Raw genomic sequence first — 16566 nt, 5'->3', positions numbered from 1 at the left:
TAATATATCTTATAGAGAATTTAAAGTATTTATCATAACTTTACTCACAGAACTTGAGAAAAGAGTGGAAAACATCAGCAAGACCCTTAATAATGAGTTTAAAAAGAACCAATCAGAGATGAAGAACACAACAAATGAGATTAAGAATACACTAGATGGAATAAATAGCAGGCTAGAGGAAACAGAAAGATGAATTAGAGACCTAGAGTACTGAACAATGGAAAGTAATCAAGCTGAGCAGATGAGAGAGAAAAAAATATGCAAAATGAGAACAGACTTATGGAACTCAGCAATTCCATCAAATGTGATAACACTCACATTATAGGGAAAAAGAAAGAAAAGAAGAGAAAATTCAGTTGAAAACTTAATAGCTGAAAACTTTCTAAACCCGGGGAAGGAAAAAATATTCAGATCCAGGATACAGAGAGAACCTACAACAAAATCAACCCAAGGATGCATAGTAATTAAAATGGCAAAAAGTAGTGGAAAAGAGAATTTTAAGAACAGAAAGAGAAAAGAAGACACTTACATAAAGGGGAAACCCCATAAGGCTATAAGTGAAATTTTCATCAGAAACTTTGCAGGCCAGAAGAGAATGGCAAGATATATTCAAAGTGCTGAAAGGAAAGAAAAAATCTGCAGCCAAGAATATTCTATCCAGCAAGGCTATATTTCAGAACAGAAAGAGAGATAAAGAATTTCCCAAACAAAAAGCTAAAGGAGTCCATGACCACTAAATCAGCCCTATAGGGAATATTGATGAGGACTCTGAGTGGAAAAAACACCATAAGTAAGAGCAAGAAAAGTAGGAAGCACAGAGGTAGTAAAAATAAGTATATCTGTAAAACGCAGTCAAGGGACTCATAAAATAAAAGGACATAAAATATGACAATATATACCTAAAACGCAGGGAGGAGAGAAGTAAAGCATGGGTTCAAGGTCAATTGATCATCAATTTTATATAGACTGCCATAAAGCAGGAAGATGCTTTATACAAGCCTAATGACAACCACAAATTTAAAAACCAGCAATAGATCAGCAAAAAATAAAGGGAAAGGAATCTAAGTATATCACTGAGGTAAATGAGCAAACTGTGTGAGAAGAGAGCAAGAGTAGAAAAATAATTAGAAAAAAGCTACAAAAATAACCACAAAATGAGTAACAAAATTGCAATAAATCCCTGCTTATAATAATTGCTTTGAATGTAAATGGACTAAGTGCTCCAATCAAGAGACAAAGAGTGATGAAATGGATAAAAAACAAGACTTATCTATATGCTGCCTATAAGAGATTCATTTCAGACGTAAAGACAACATGCAGATTGAAAATGAGGGAATGGAGAAACATTGATCATGTAAATGGATGTATAAAGAAAGCTAGCAATATTTTTATCAGACAAAATAGACTTTAAAACAGAGACTGGGGCAGCCTGGTAGCTCAGCTGTTTAGCCCAGCCTTCCGCCCAGGGCATGATCCTGCAGACCCGGGATCAAGTCCCACGTCAGGCTCCCTACATGGAGCCTGCTTCTCCCTCTGCCTACGTCTCTGCCTCTCTCTCTCTCTCATGAATAAATAAATAAAATCTAAAAATAAAAATAAAACAGAGACTATAGCAAGAGATAAAGAAGAACACCAAATAATCATTGAGGCGGCAATCCAACAAGAAGAGATAACAACGGGATCCCTGGGTGGCGCAGCGGTTTGGCGCCTGCCTTTGGCCCAGGGCACGATCCTGGAGACCCGGGATCGAATCCCACGTCGGGCTCCTGGTGCATGGAGTCTGCTTCTCCCTCTGCCTGCTTCTCCCTCTGCCTGTGTCTCTGCCTCTCTCTCTCTCTGTGTGACTATCATAAAAAAAAAAAGAAGAGATAACAACTATAAATATTTATGCATCCAACATGGGAGCACCCAAACACATAAAACAGGTAATAAGAAACATAAAGCAATACAATAATACAATACAATAATAGTAGGAGACTTTAAGACCCCACTTACATCAATGGACAGATGTTTTAACAGAAAATCAACAGGAAACCTTGGATTTAAATAACGTACTGTACCAGATGGATTTAACTGATATATTCATAAGCATTCCATCATAAAACAGGAGAATACACATTCTTTGCAAGTGCACATAGAATATTCTCAGAATAGATCACATATTAGGCCACAAAACAAATCTCAGAAAATTCAAAAAGATCAAAGTCATACCATACATCTTTTCTTATCAGAAGGCAATGAAGCTAGAGATCAATCACCAGAAAAAATATGGAAAACCTACAAATACATGGAGGTTAAATAGTATGCTACTAAAAAATGAATAAGTCAATTTGGAAAAAAGAAATAGAAAATTACATGGAAAGAAACAACTGAAAACACAGCAATCCAAACTCTTTGGGGTGCAGCAAACATGATTTGAAGAGGGAAGTTTATAGTAATACAGGCCTTACCACAAGAAACAATAAAAATTTCAAACAACCTAAGATAAACTTATGCCTAAAGGAGCTAGAGAAGGAAGAACAAACAAAACCCCCAAACCAGTGGAAAGAAGAAAATAATAAAGATTAGACCAGAAATAAATGATATGGAAACTAAAAAACCACAATAGAATGGATCAATGAAACCAGGTGCTGGTTCTTTGAAAAGATAGACAAAATTGATAAACCTCTAGCCAGACTCAAAAAAAAAAAGAAAAAAGAAAAAAGAAAGGATAGAGAGATAGAAAGAGGCCTTGAATAAAATCAGAAATGAAGGAAGAGAAATAACAACTGACACCACAGAAATACAAAAGATTATAAGAGAACATTATGATAAATTGTGTGCCAACAGATTTGACAACCTAGAAGAAGTGGATAAATTCCTAGAAACATATAACCTTCCAAAACTGAAGCAGGAAGAAATACAGAATTTGAACAGACCAATTACCATCATTAAAATTGAATCAGTAATCAAAAAATACCCAACAAACAAAAGTCCAGGACTAGCTATCTTCACAGGTGAATTCTACTGAGCATTTTTTTTTATAGATTTTATTTATTTATTCATGAGACATAGAAAAAGAGAGAGAGAGAGAGAGAGGCAGAGACATAGGCAGAGGGAGAAGCAGGCTGCCACTGGGGAGCCTGATGTGGGACTGGACCCAGGACTCCAGGATCGTGCCCTAAGCTGAAGGCAGACACTCAGCCACTGAGCTCCCCGGGCATCCCTCTACTAAATATTTAAAGAATAGTTAATATCTATTCTTCTCAAACTTTTCCTAAAAATAGAAGAGGAATGAAAACTCCCAAATTCATTCTGCAAGGCCAGCATTCCCTGATACCAAAATCAGATGAAGACATCACTAAAAAAGAGAACTACAGGTCATTTTCTCTGATAAATATAAATACAAACATCTTCAACAAAATATTAGCAAACCAAATCCAACAATACATTTAAAAAATCATTCACCATGATAAAGTGGATTTATTCCTGGGATGCAAGGGTGGCTCTATATTTGCAAATTAATCAGCATTATACATCACCCCAATAAGAGAAAGGATAAAAAGCATACTATTTTTTTTTTGATAGATGTAGAAAAAGCATTTGACAAAGTACAGAATCCATTCATGATAAAAACCCTCAACAAGGGCACCTTAGTGGCTCAGTTGGCTAAGTGTCCAACTCTTGGTTTCATCTCCGGTCCAGATCTCATGGGTCATGGGATAGAGCTCTGCATCGGGCCCCATGCTCAGTGGGGAGTCAGCTTGAAAGATTCTTTCCCTGCCCAACTTCTGACTCTCTCTCTCTCTCTCTCTCTCTCTCTCTCATAGTTTCTCTCTATTTCAAAATAAATCTTAAAAAACAAAACAAACAAACAAAATACTCAACAAAGTTTAGAGGGAACATACATCAACATTATAAAGGTCTTATATGAAAAACCCATAGCAAACATCATAATCAGTGGTAAAAAACAGAATTTTTCTCCTAAGGTCAGGAACAAGACAAGGATGTTCGTTCTCTCTACTTTTATTCAACATAGTACTGGAAGTCCTAGCCACAGCAATCAAACAACAGAAAAAAATAAAAGGCATCAAAATAGGTGAGGAAGAAATAAAACTTTCACTATTTATACATGACATGATACTGTATATAGAAAACCCTGGGTTGCCTGGGTGGCTCAGTGGTTGAGCAACTGCCTTCAGCTCAGGTTGTGATCCCCGGGTCCTGGGATTGAGTCCCACCTTGGACTGCCCACAGGGAGCCTGCTTCTCCCTCTGCCTATGTCTCTGCTTCTCTCTCTCTCTCTCTCTCTCCCTCTCTCATGAATAAATAAATAAAATCTTTAAAAAACTTAAACTTAAAGTTTTTTAAAACTTAAAAAAAAGAAAATTCTAAAGACTCCACCAACATACTACTAGAACTGATAAATGAATTCAAGAGGTGCAAGATACAAAATGTACAGAAATTTTTTGCATTTCTATATAATAAATGAAGAAGTAGAAAGATAAATATTTTTTCAAAGATTTTATTTATTTGACAGAGAGAGACTGAGAACACAAGCAGGAGGAGCAGCAGGAAGAGGGAGAGGGAGAAGCAGGCTCCCTGCTGATCAGAGAGCCCAATGTGGGTTCAATCCCAGGACCCTGGGATCATGACCTGAGCTGAAGGCAGATGCTTAACCAACTAAGACACCTCGGCACCCCCAGAAAGATAATTAAAAAGAAATTCCATTTACAATTGCACCAAAAATAATAAAATACCTAGGAATAAAATTAACCAAAGAGGTGAAAGATATGTACTCTGAAAACTATAAACAAAAACAAATGGAAAGACATTCCATGTTCATGGATTAGAAGAACAAATATTGTTAAAATCTCTATACTATTCAAAGCAATCTATAGCTTTAATACAATCCCTATCAAAATCCCAATACCATTTTTCATAGAACTAGAAAAAACAATCTTAAAATTTGTATGGAACCACAAAAGCCCCTGAATAGTCAATGTAATATTGAAAAAGAACAACAAAACTAGAGGCATCACAATCCCAGACTTCAAGTTGCATTATAAAGCTGTGATCAAAACAGTATGATACTGGCACAAAAATACACATTGATCAATAGATTAGAATAGAAAACCCCAATGAACCCACAATGATATGATCAATTAATCTTTGACAAAGGAAGCAAGTATACACAATGGGAAAATGACAGTCTCTTCAATAAATGGTGCTGGGAAAACTAGACAGCTACATGCAAAAGAATGAAACTGGACCACTTTCTTACACCATACGCAAAAATAAACTCAAAATGGATGAAGGACCTAAATGTGAAACCTGGAACCACAAAAAGTCTAGAAAATATTATAGGCAGTAATTTCTCTGACACTGGCCATAACAATGTCTTTCTAAATACTTCTCTTTAGGGAAAAGAAACAAAAGTAAAAATAAACTATTGAGACTACATCAAAATAAAAAGCTTCTGCACAGAAAAGAAAAGAAACAATCAACAAAACTAAAAGACAACCTACTACATGGGAAAATATATCTGCAAATGACATATCCAACAAAGAGTTGTATCCAAAATATAGATCGAAATGATACACCTCAACAAACAACAACAAAAAAATAAGTAATCCAATTAAAAATTTGGCAGAAGACATAAACAGTCATTTATCCAAAGAAAACATTCAGAGGGCCAATAGATACATGAAAAAAATGCTCAATAACAATCATCGTCAGGGAAATGCAAATCAAAACAGCAATGAGATATCACCTCACACCTATCAAAATAGCTAAAATCAAAAACTCCAGAAACAAGTGTTGGCAAAGATGTGGAGAAAAAGGAACCTTCTTGCACTGTTAGTGGGAATGGAACTGTTGCAGCCACTATGGAAGACAATATGAAGCTTCTTCAAAAAATTAAAAATGAAACTAAATGAAAATGTCCTAGGATCCTGTAATCACACTACTAGGTATTTACCCAAAGAATACACAAACATGGGCAGCCCAAGTGGCTCAGCGGTTTAGCGCCGCCTTCAGCCCAGGGCCTGATCCTGGAGACCCAGGATCGAGTCCCACATCTGGCTCCCTGCTTGGGGCCTGCTTCTCCCTCTACCTGTGTCTCTGCCTCTCTATCTGTGTTTCTCATGAATGAATAAATAAAATCTTAAAAAAAAAAAAAGAATACAAAACTAATTCAAGGGGATACATGCACCCTTATATTTATTGTAGCTTTATTTACAATAGGCAAATTATGAAAGCAACCCAAGTACCCACCAAAAGATGAATCAATAAAGAAGTTAGGTGATTAGATATAGATAGATATAAGAATATTATTCAGCAATTCAAAAAGAATGAAATCTTGCATTTACAATGACATGAATAGAGCTAGAGAGTATAATGCTAAGTGAAATAAGCCAGTCAGAGAAAGACAAATACAAATAGGATTTCATTCATATGTGGAATTTAATGGGGAAAAAATGAACAGAGGAAAAAAGAGACAAACCAGAAACAGACTCTCAACTACAGAGAACAGATAAATGATTACCAGAGGGGGTGGGAGGGAAGATGGGGTATGGGTGAAGGAGATAAAGAGTACGCGGTTTGATAAGCCCTGAGTAATATATGGAAGTGTAGAATCACTGTATTGTAATCCTGAAAGTAATGTAATACTGTATGTTAACTACACTGATTTTATTAAAGTGTTCTCCTGTTGTCAATTCAATTATCTTTCTTCTTACAGTATATGAACTCAATTTAACATTTTATAGCACATTTGGTAGACCATAATCATGAACAATTACACATTTAACTGGAAGTCAGGACTTCTAGAATTATTGCTAACTGAGTGTGAAATTATTGCTCACTACTCCAGAAAGCCAGGTAATAATTTTACCTAAATTTCTAAGCTGAGAAGCAAATGGAAAGACTGTTTTAGTTAAAGTCCAAAAATTCTTCTTGAATCAATACAATTGTATTATTCTACCAATATTTTTCTATGTTTCAGTTATCAGCTTAGCTAAATCAAGCATACCAAATATAAAGGAATAGAGAAGATGCTTGGGTGGGAGCAGGCAGGCCCTACCTCCTGAGGGGTGGATTAGGAAGCACATATTGTAGATTTATTAGTGTCTCAAACTATGTATTGTTCATCAGCTTATTCTACATAAAACAAACTTAAAGAGACCTTTCTTTTGCATCATGCCTTGTAAAAAGTAGTAAATCAAAAAGTACTTAGTTATTTGCATTGGATTAATGTATTAGAAAATGTTACACGGGATAAGGCAGCAAAAAAACTGGAAGGAAGAAAGAAGTAAAACACATAGGAGAAAGGAGTATGAAGATCAAATATTAGAGATTGCAACAGTGGGGCCTGAAAAAAATACATTTAGAAGGTACTAATAATTTTGATTCTCATGAAATAGCAATTAAAACAATTTTCCAAATTTCACTGATTGAAATAGATCTTTGATGCTTTTCACCAAACAACCTATGTTAACATTTTTCCTACTTGTCCTTAAATACTTATTTTTTCAAAAATGACAAAAATATTTTTTGAATACCGGTATTCAAATAGCACGGTATTTCAGGTGCTATTCTCAGATTCTAGGATGCATCAGTGTAAACTCTATCCTTTAGAGCCTACGTTCTACAGAGGGAGGCAGATAATACAAAAGAAAGACAGTAAATATAGACTATGACAAAGCTTATGAAACTATGTGAAAGGTAAGGGAGTTTAAGAATATACAAAAAGGAAGACTGGGTGGCTCAGTCATTTTGGCAACCAACTCTTGATTTAGGCTTGGGTTCTGATCTCAGGGTTGTGAGATCAAGCCCCCCATGGGGCTACACATTCAAAGGGACGTTTGCTTGAGATTCTCTCTCCCTCTGCCCCTTCCTCCTCCCACCCTGTCACTCCTTAAAAATCAATCAATCATGGGATCCCTGGGTGACGCAGCGGTTTAGCGCCTGCCTTTGGCCCGGGGCGGGATCCCAGAGACCGGGATGGAGTCCCACGTCGGGCTCCTGGTGCATGGAGCCTGCTTCTCCCTCTGCCTGTGTCTCTGCCTCTCTCTCTCTCTCTCTCTCTCTGTGACTATCATAAATAAATAAAAATAAAAAAAAAAATCAATCAATCAGTCTTTAAAACAAAACAAACAAAAATAAGAGTATAGAAAAAGGAGGGTTGATAATTTTAAATATCAGAGTTAGCCTCATTTAGAAAGTGATGTTTGTGTAAAGACTTTAAGGAAGTGCAATAGTAGGTCCTGTAATATCTAGGCTAAGAATCATTCAGGTAAAGAGAACAGAAAGCTCAAAGGCCCTGAGGTAGGAGTATGACAGTTATTATGAAACAAGAGAAAAACCAGTGTCCTAAATGGAAATAGTGAAGAGGTGAAAAGTAGATTAGGTCAAAGAAGTAAAGTGGCCCACAGACAATTGAAAAGATCTTTTCTTTTTCATTTTGATTTATTTATATTTATTTTTACTCTGAGATACATAGGAAGTCAAGGGGATTTTTTAGTAGAGGGTTGACATGATTTGTTTTAAATTTAAAAGAATCACTCTGCTATGTTTGAAAAAGGAGCTTAGAAGGACAAATGTGGACACTGAGAGATTACCTTGAAAATTACTACAGTGACTCAGGTCAGAGAAAATGGTAGTCCTCCAGTAGGTAAGTGTTTCCTCTAGCATGATCATTACTCATCTCAAATTTACCCACTAGACAGAAGTGCAGGTAGTAGCTATTTTCCTTTTTCTGTCTCTTGGAAAATGGATGTTTCCTGTTCATTCCCACACACATGCCCATGTAAAGTGTGGTATAAACATGTATTAACAAGTTAGGCATAGTATGCTTGGACCACCTAGAGCATCTTACTTTATACCATCATTTTGTTATAGTCACACATTTATCTTTAAACCATAAATATTTAAACAATACATATTGTTGTCTGCTTTAAGTACAGATGGACATTCCACATCCAGAATTACTTTTGATTATTATTATTATTATTATTTTTTAATTTTTATTTATTTATGATAGGCACACAGTGAGAGAGAGAGAGGCAGAGACACAGGCAGAGGGAGAAGCAGGCTCCATGCACCGGGAGCCCGACGTGGGATTCGATCCCGGGTCTCCAGGATCGTGCCCTGGGCCAAAGGCAGGCGCCAAACCGCTGGGTCACCCAGGGATCCCGAGAGGGCATATTGTGATAACGTTTACAACACACAGCATTTAGAAGCCAAAGTTTCTTTGATCAGCGTTTTTTTTATTATTATTACAATAAAATTCAGATAACATATAGTTAACTATTTTAAAGTGAAAAATCCAGTAAACTTGACACAATTTCTGTCCACGTGTTAATAACCATGAGAAGACTGTAACTACCTCTCCAGTAATATGGAAGTCCCATTTGGAAATAAAAATAGCAGAAGGGAGGGAAATTTAAGAGGAACTGAGAAAGATACAAATCATCATATGAGGAAACAATGTTCCAATAACCTTTTAACAATAATTATTGAAAAATTGCTAAAAACTGCAAAACCTTAATCATAAAAAATAGCAAGTCATGGTTTGCCTTCCAGAATGTTAATACCTCAGTGATAAGAATGGGTTTTTTAAGATTTTATTTATTCATTTAGAGAGAGCAGATGTGAGCAGGGGGAGGGGCAGAGGGAGAGAGAAAGAGAGAGAGAAAGAATCCCAAGCAAACTCTGCACTGAGCATGGAGGCTCAATCTCAGGACCCTGAGATCACCACTCCAGCTGAAATCAAAAGTTGGATGCTCAACTGAGCCATCCAGGCCCCCCAGATTACTTTTTTTTTCTATATTCATTAGCAAATCTTTTTTGATTGACAGTATTTTAAAAGGACAACATTTTATTATAAGAGCAGCTACCATACAATTTCACATTATACAAGATCCTATTAGAGATGTGGTAGACATATTTTCTGCGCTATTTCACTTAGGTGGGAATAAAAAAGATGGAGTTGCTGCTTTTTCATGATGTTTTCTATTATAACCACATTGATGAACAAAATAATAAAATATCTCTGTAGTGAGGATATTTTTTCATTTCCTCATTTTGCTATTAGGAATACACTTTGCCTTCTACTTTTGTCTGATACACTGCTGGAAGTGGAAGAACACATCACGGAAACACATCTTGTGTACTTCAGGGGCACTTTTTAAGGACAAAAAAAAAAATCTCTAGTAGACCCAAAAATAAAGATCTTCTTGCAACACCAAGGATTTGTGGCTAATTCCACGTTAATATTAAGTTAGTGGTAGAATGAAGATTCAAGTTCAGCTGACCTGACTCCATTCCTAGGGCTCTATTAACCAGAACCTAATACTGGCCTGCTAATTCAGTTGGTAAGTGCAGAACCATAGCCTCTCCATACTGTCGTTTCTCATTTAAGATTAAAATTGGATGAGGTCTCTTGATATTTTCAGCAGTTGTCTTGACCTTAAATATCTCTCTTTTCTGTTTTGTTTTCTGCCCTTCTTACTGTTTTTACATACTTCTTTCTGCTCTTTCACACCGACACTTCATCATTTCATGACATTTTCTTCTCACAAATACTATATGAGGGCACACTACAAAGTTGGTCATAAATTATTGACAGGTGGATCCACACACAATTGTGAGATGAGTTTTCTTGGGTGTCTGTGCTTCTGATTTGAAATCTGTTAAAATACAATGAGGTAATTGGAACAAATGTAAGAAATACTGTCTACCATCTACACAATGCTGAAATAAACTGGCAAGAACATTGGTGAAAAGAGTTTCTGAAGTGGTTATGTTATGGAAAAGGAACCTTGAATTTCGATTGCATTAGTTCTCAGGTGGTAACAGAATAGCCTCCATTATTAGGGCATAAACATGACTCAAAGTTTTTTTTTAAGAAAAATACTACTGGTCTCATAAAACTAAACTCTTGAAAAATTAAAAAAATCATTTAGTATTCCATAGACCTTTCTTTACTTATCTTTCAACCTCTAACCTAGGAGTATAGTTATCAAATAAAACAACAGGCTAGTGAAATTACCTTTGGTGAGTAGGTCAAGCAGAGAGTTATTACTGAGAAGTATTAGAACTAAATAAGAATCATGGATATCAAGACCATTTAAAGGCAGGGAAAACAACATCATATATTTTAATGCATTCCAAAGGCAGAATTATATCACAATACAGTGATAGACAATTATGATCACTATCATGGGTAAGTTGGGAGTATGGGTCTGTTCTATTTGCTCTTTAGTCTGCTGAAGGAGCAGTATTAATTAGTCAACTTTAAAAGGCATCACTGAGCCTCATTGTAAAAGCTATGGACTGATACTCTTCATTTTGTGTATCTATCTCTTCTTGGCCCTGAGGCTGGATGATTGAGAGAATAGTTTCGTAGAAATGACTAGGTGAAAAGCATGAAACAACTTTGATTCAGGCCTCAGGGAGAATTCTGACTGGTGTTCTCCAAAAATTTTCCTTGATGTTCAAGAGTTTGGTTGTTTTTGTTTTTGTTTTTGTTTTTGTTTTTGTTTTTGAGGGGGGGTGGGGGATAGACAGACCTGCATTAAGTTACTGCCACCCAGGAAACCAAGGCATAGTAACATATCAAAATGTCAATTTGGGTCCACCATTGTGATTTTAGAAAGAGTTATATGTTTAAATAGCAAAAGAAAACTCAAGACATGGGGAATATAAGAAATAGGGAAAGGGATTATAAGGGAAAGGAGGGAAAATGAGTGGGAAAAATTAGAGAGGGTGACAAAACATGAGAGACTCCTAACTCTAGGAAATAAACAAGGGGTAGTGAAAGGGGAGGTGGGCAGAGGGATGGGGTAAATGGGGGACAGGCACTGAGGAGGGCACTTGATGGGATGACATATATAGTGTTATACTATTTGTTGGCCAATCAAACTTCAATAAAAAAATAAAAAAGAAAGCTCAAGACAAACAAGTGCTATAAAAAAGTAGGACATATATTTTGTCAAGATTGTTAACAAATTCACTGTGCTTGGGCTGGTGAAGTGAAATAGTTAAGTGATGTTAAAATCAAAATGTGATCATACTCAGCAGTTTGTATTGTTCATACCCAACAATGCCTGCCAGAAGCAAATAAAAAGCCATTCTGTAAATTTCAAATTAATTCTACGAACATTTAAGATGTAATGCTAAGCACACTATCAAAAATAATCAAGCATAAAAAAACAAAGAGTCCAATTAAAAGTTAGTCAGAAGACATGAACAGACATTTCTCCAAAGACAACATTCAGATGGCCAACAGATACATGAAAAAATGCTCAGTAACACTAATCATCATGGAAATGCAAATCAAAACCACAAGAGACATCCTCTCACACGTGTCAGAATGGATAAAATAAAAAAACTCAAGAAACAAGAATTAAAGATGTGGAGAGGGGATCCCTGGGTGGCTCAGCGGTTTGGCGCCTGCCTTTGGCCCAGGGCACGATCCTGGAGTCCCAGGATCGAGTCCCACGTCGGGCTCCCGTCATGGAGCCTGCTTCTCCCTCCGCCTGTGTCTCTGCCTCACTCTCTCTCTGTGTCTATCATAAATAAAAAATCTTAAAAAAATGATAAAGATGTGGAGAAAAAGATACCTTCTTGCACTGTTACTAGGAATGCAACTGGTGTGGCCACTGTGGAAAATAATATAAAAGTTCCTTAAAAAATTAAAAATAGAACTTCCCTAGGATCCGGTAATTGCACACTGGGTATTTACCCAAAGAATATGAAAGCACTAATTCAAAGGGACACATGCACTCCTATTTATTGCAGTTTTACTTATAGTAGCCATATTACAGAAGCAGCCTACATGGCAACTGACAAATGAATGGATAAAGAAGAGAGGGTATATGTTACAATAGAATATTATTCAGCCACAAAGAAAAATGAAATCTTGCCATTTGCAAAAACATGAATGGATCTAGAGGGTATAATGCTAAGAGAAATAAGCCAGTCAGAGAAAGACAAATATATGATTTCACTCATATGTGAAATTTAAGAGTAAGAAATGAACAAAGGAATAGAGAGACAAACCAAGAAACAGACTCTTAATTATAGAGAACAAACAAATGCTTACCAAAAAGACGTGGTGGAGGAATGGGTAAAATAGGTGATGGGGATTAAAGAGTACACTTATCATAAAGACCACTGAGTAATGCACTAAATTGATGAATATCACATTATCACTGAAACTGATATAATACTATATGTTCATTATAGTGAAATTAAAATTTTAAAACTGAATAACAAAATAATCAGACCAATAAGAAAAGTAAACATGAATGAAAAATAGGAGAAAAACATAATAGAAACAGACATATATGAATATAAAACACTGGAATTATCAAGCACAAATGTTAAAACACCTATATTCAGTGTATACTATGAGTTGAAAGATAAATTTGAGAATGTTGGAAGAAAGCTAGGAATTATAGTGACTGAGTAGATTTGACAAAGAACTGAAAAATTCACTAAAGAAAATTAAAAACTTAATGGAGGCTTTTAACTCCAGATTAGCCAGAGATGAGAAAAAAATAGTGAAGTGGAAGATATATTAGAAGTAAATTTATAAAGAAAAAAGGATGAAGGATAAAGCAAACAAGACATACAGAATGTGGGGGATCCCTGGGTGGCGCAGTGGTTTGGCGCCTGCCTTTGGCCCAGGGCGCGATCCTGGAGACCCGGGATCGAATCCCACATCGGGCTCCCGGTGCATGGAGCCTGCTTCTCCCTCTGCCTGTGTCTCTGCCTCTCTCTCTCTCTGTAACTATCATGAATAAATAAAAATTAAAAAAAAAAAAAAAAAAAAGACATACAGAATGTTTTGACTGGGTCCATAATGCATATAACTGAAATCCCAGAAGAAGGGAAGAAAGATAGGGTGGAAGCAACATTTGAAGCAAGTTCGATGAGAATTTTCCAAAGCTATATACAAAGATATTAGATTTAAAACATATATTACCTTCAAAGAGCTGACCATTCAAAAACAATAATAAAAAAATAGAAAAACATTATAACAATATCTTTGAATGGCTGAGGGAAACAAAGTACACATTTCTAGGTTTATACTAGTTGGTTTTATACCCAAAGGAAATATTTTTTAGAAAAGTTGGAATAAAAACAGTTTTAGACAAACACAGAGAATTAAACTCTAAAATTTCCACCCTACTGGGAATAGTAGAGAGTATTCTTCAGCTTTAAGTAAATGGTTGAAACGGAAGGTAGAAGAAGCAGAAATAAATAACAAGCAATGCAAACCACAAATATGTGGGAAAATCTAGATGAACTGTGTATAAATCTATACACCTAATGTTTTCTAGGGCTGTATTTTTCTTCTTTTTCTGTTTTAAAGATTTTACTTATTTATTCATGAGAGACACAGACAGAGAGAGAGGCAGAGACACAGGCAGAGGGAGAAGCAGGGTCCATGCAGGGAGCCTGATGCGGGACTCCATCTCGGGTCTCCAGGATCACGCCCTAGACTGAAGGCAGGCACTAAATCACTGAGCCACCCGGGGACCCCCTGTATTTTTTTTCTTTACTAAATGTGAGATGCCATCAATTGTTGAGAGACCATTTAATTTAACTAATACTGTGAAATAAATCCACGCAAGATGGGAATGTAGTAGAAAACCCAGCAGAAGCTGGAGAACAAAGGACTAGTCTGGTGTAGGAGTAAATGAAAACTAAAACTACAACCAGAAGAGTAACAGTGAGCAGTGCATGTCTCAATCTTGCCACCAAGTGGAAGATGGTAGGAAAAAATTATATTCCCTGAGAAGTTGAACCACAATGTGGTACTTAACACAGTTCTTCTATTTGAATCCATAATACTAGTGTATTTAGAAAAACAAAACAGGGATACGTGGGTGGCTCAGGTGATTCAGCAGCTGCCTTCAGGGCTCAGGTCGTGATCTCAGGGTCCTGGGATCATGACCTGCATCGGGCTCCCTGCTCAGTGGGGAGTCTGCTTCTCCCTCTCCCTCTGCCTCTCCCCCACCACACACACACACACACACACACACACACACACACACACACGCAATGGTATGCTATCTATCTCAAATGAATGAATAAAATCTTTTAAAAATAAAAATAACAAAACAAAAAACTAAGCAGAGTGTTTAAGTAATCTCAGATTTACGGTGCCTCACTTTGACCAGCAGAAATGAACATTCATCCTTCTTGACAGAGCTCAACTTCAGTTCAGACCTACAGTGATTATAAAAGGCCAGTAGTTGTAAGACAGGTGCCAGTTGTAGAGATTTAAAATGTCGGAAAAGAAAAGGGGCAGGATGGCGGAAGAGCAGGGACCCCAAATCACCTGTCTTGACCAAATTACCTAGACAACCTTCAAATCATCCTGAAAATCTACGAATTTGGCCTGAGATTTAAAGGGAGACCAGCTGGAACTCCACAGTGAGAAGAGTTCGTGCTTCTATCGAGGTAGGAAGACGGAAAAAAGAAATAAAGACACAAAAGGCCTCCAAGGGGGAGGGACCCCGCGAGGAGCCGGGCTGAGGCCGGGGCGAGTGTCCCCAGGACAGGAGAGCCCCGTCCCGGAGACGCAGGAGCTGCACCGACCTTCCCCGGGCGGAAAGGGGCTCGCAGGGAGGTGGAGCAGGACCCAGGAGGGCGGGGATGCGCTCGGGCTCCCGGGGACACTAACAGGCACCTGCGCCCCGGGAGAGTGCGCCGAGCTCCCTAAGGGCTGCAGCGCGCACGGCGGGGCCCGGAGCAGCTCAGGGTGCTCGGGGGCGGCTCCGCGGAGGGGGCTGCGGGGTGGGAGCAGCTCGGGGGGGCTCGGGGGCGGCTCCGCGGAGGGGGCTGCGGGGCGGGAGCAGCTGGGGGGGGCTCGGGGGCGGCTCCGGGGAGGGGGCTGCGGGGTGGGAGCAGCTCGGAGGGGCTCGGGGGGCTCGGGGGGCTCGGGGGCGGCTCCGCGGAGGGGGCTGCAGCGCGGGAGCAGCTCGAGGGGCTCGGGGGCGGCTCCGGGGAGGGGGCTGCGGGGCGGGAGCAGCTCGGAGGGGCTCGGGGGGCTCGGGGGCGACTCCACGGAGGGGGCTGCAGGCCGGGAGCGCGAATCCAATAGCGCAGGCCCCGGCAGGGCGCCGGGACACAGCCAGGATCTGGCCTCCCCCGGGACAGGCAGAGGCCGGGAGGGCCCAGGACAGCGAGGACGCTCCTGCCCCGAGCTGAGCAGATCAGCGGCCCTGCCCGGAGCCTCCAGGCCCTGCAGAGGGAGAGCTCTGGAGCTACTGCAGGAGCTGACTCCACGGCTCCAGAGCTGGCCTCGCCACTGCGGTTGTTCCTCGTGGGGCCTCACGGGGTAAACAACCCCCACTGAGCCCTGCACCAGGCAGGGAGCACAGCAGCTCCCCCAAGTGCTAACACCTGAAAATCAGCACAACAGGCCCCTCCCCCAGAAGACCAGCTAGACGGACAAGTTCCAGGGGAAGCCAAGAGACTTTAAGTACACAGAATCAGAAGATACTCCCCCGTGTTTTTTTGTTTGTTTTGTTTTGCTTTTTGATTTGTTTCCTTCCCCCACCCTTTATT

The 16566-nt window shown here is 38.7% G+C and overlaps 1 protein-coding gene across 5 annotated transcripts in view; it reads right to left on the bottom strand.

Moving 5' to 3' along the window:
- Nucleotides 1-9227: 9227 nt before the first annotated feature.
- CLEC7A (C-type lectin domain containing 7A) overlaps nt 9228-16566 on the bottom strand; it is a 33083-nt gene continuing 25744 nt past the window's right edge. For all 5 annotated transcript variants that reach the window (XM_035707115.2, XM_049102663.1, XM_049102665.1 and 2 more), the window contains one exon: nt 9228-10670. In XM_035707115.2, the coding sequence (XP_035563008.1) occupies nt 10541-10670 (130 nt within the window). In that variant the 3' untranslated portion in view covers nt 9228-10540. The remainder of the gene's footprint in view (nt 10671-16566) is intronic.

Source organism: Canis lupus, chromosome 27, assembly GCF_003254725.2.
Source record: "Canis lupus dingo isolate Sandy chromosome 27, ASM325472v2, whole genome shotgun sequence".
Lineage (NCBI taxonomy): Eukaryota > Metazoa > Chordata > Mammalia > Carnivora > Canidae > Canis > Canis lupus.
This window is presented reverse-complemented; position numbering and strand designations above follow the sequence as displayed.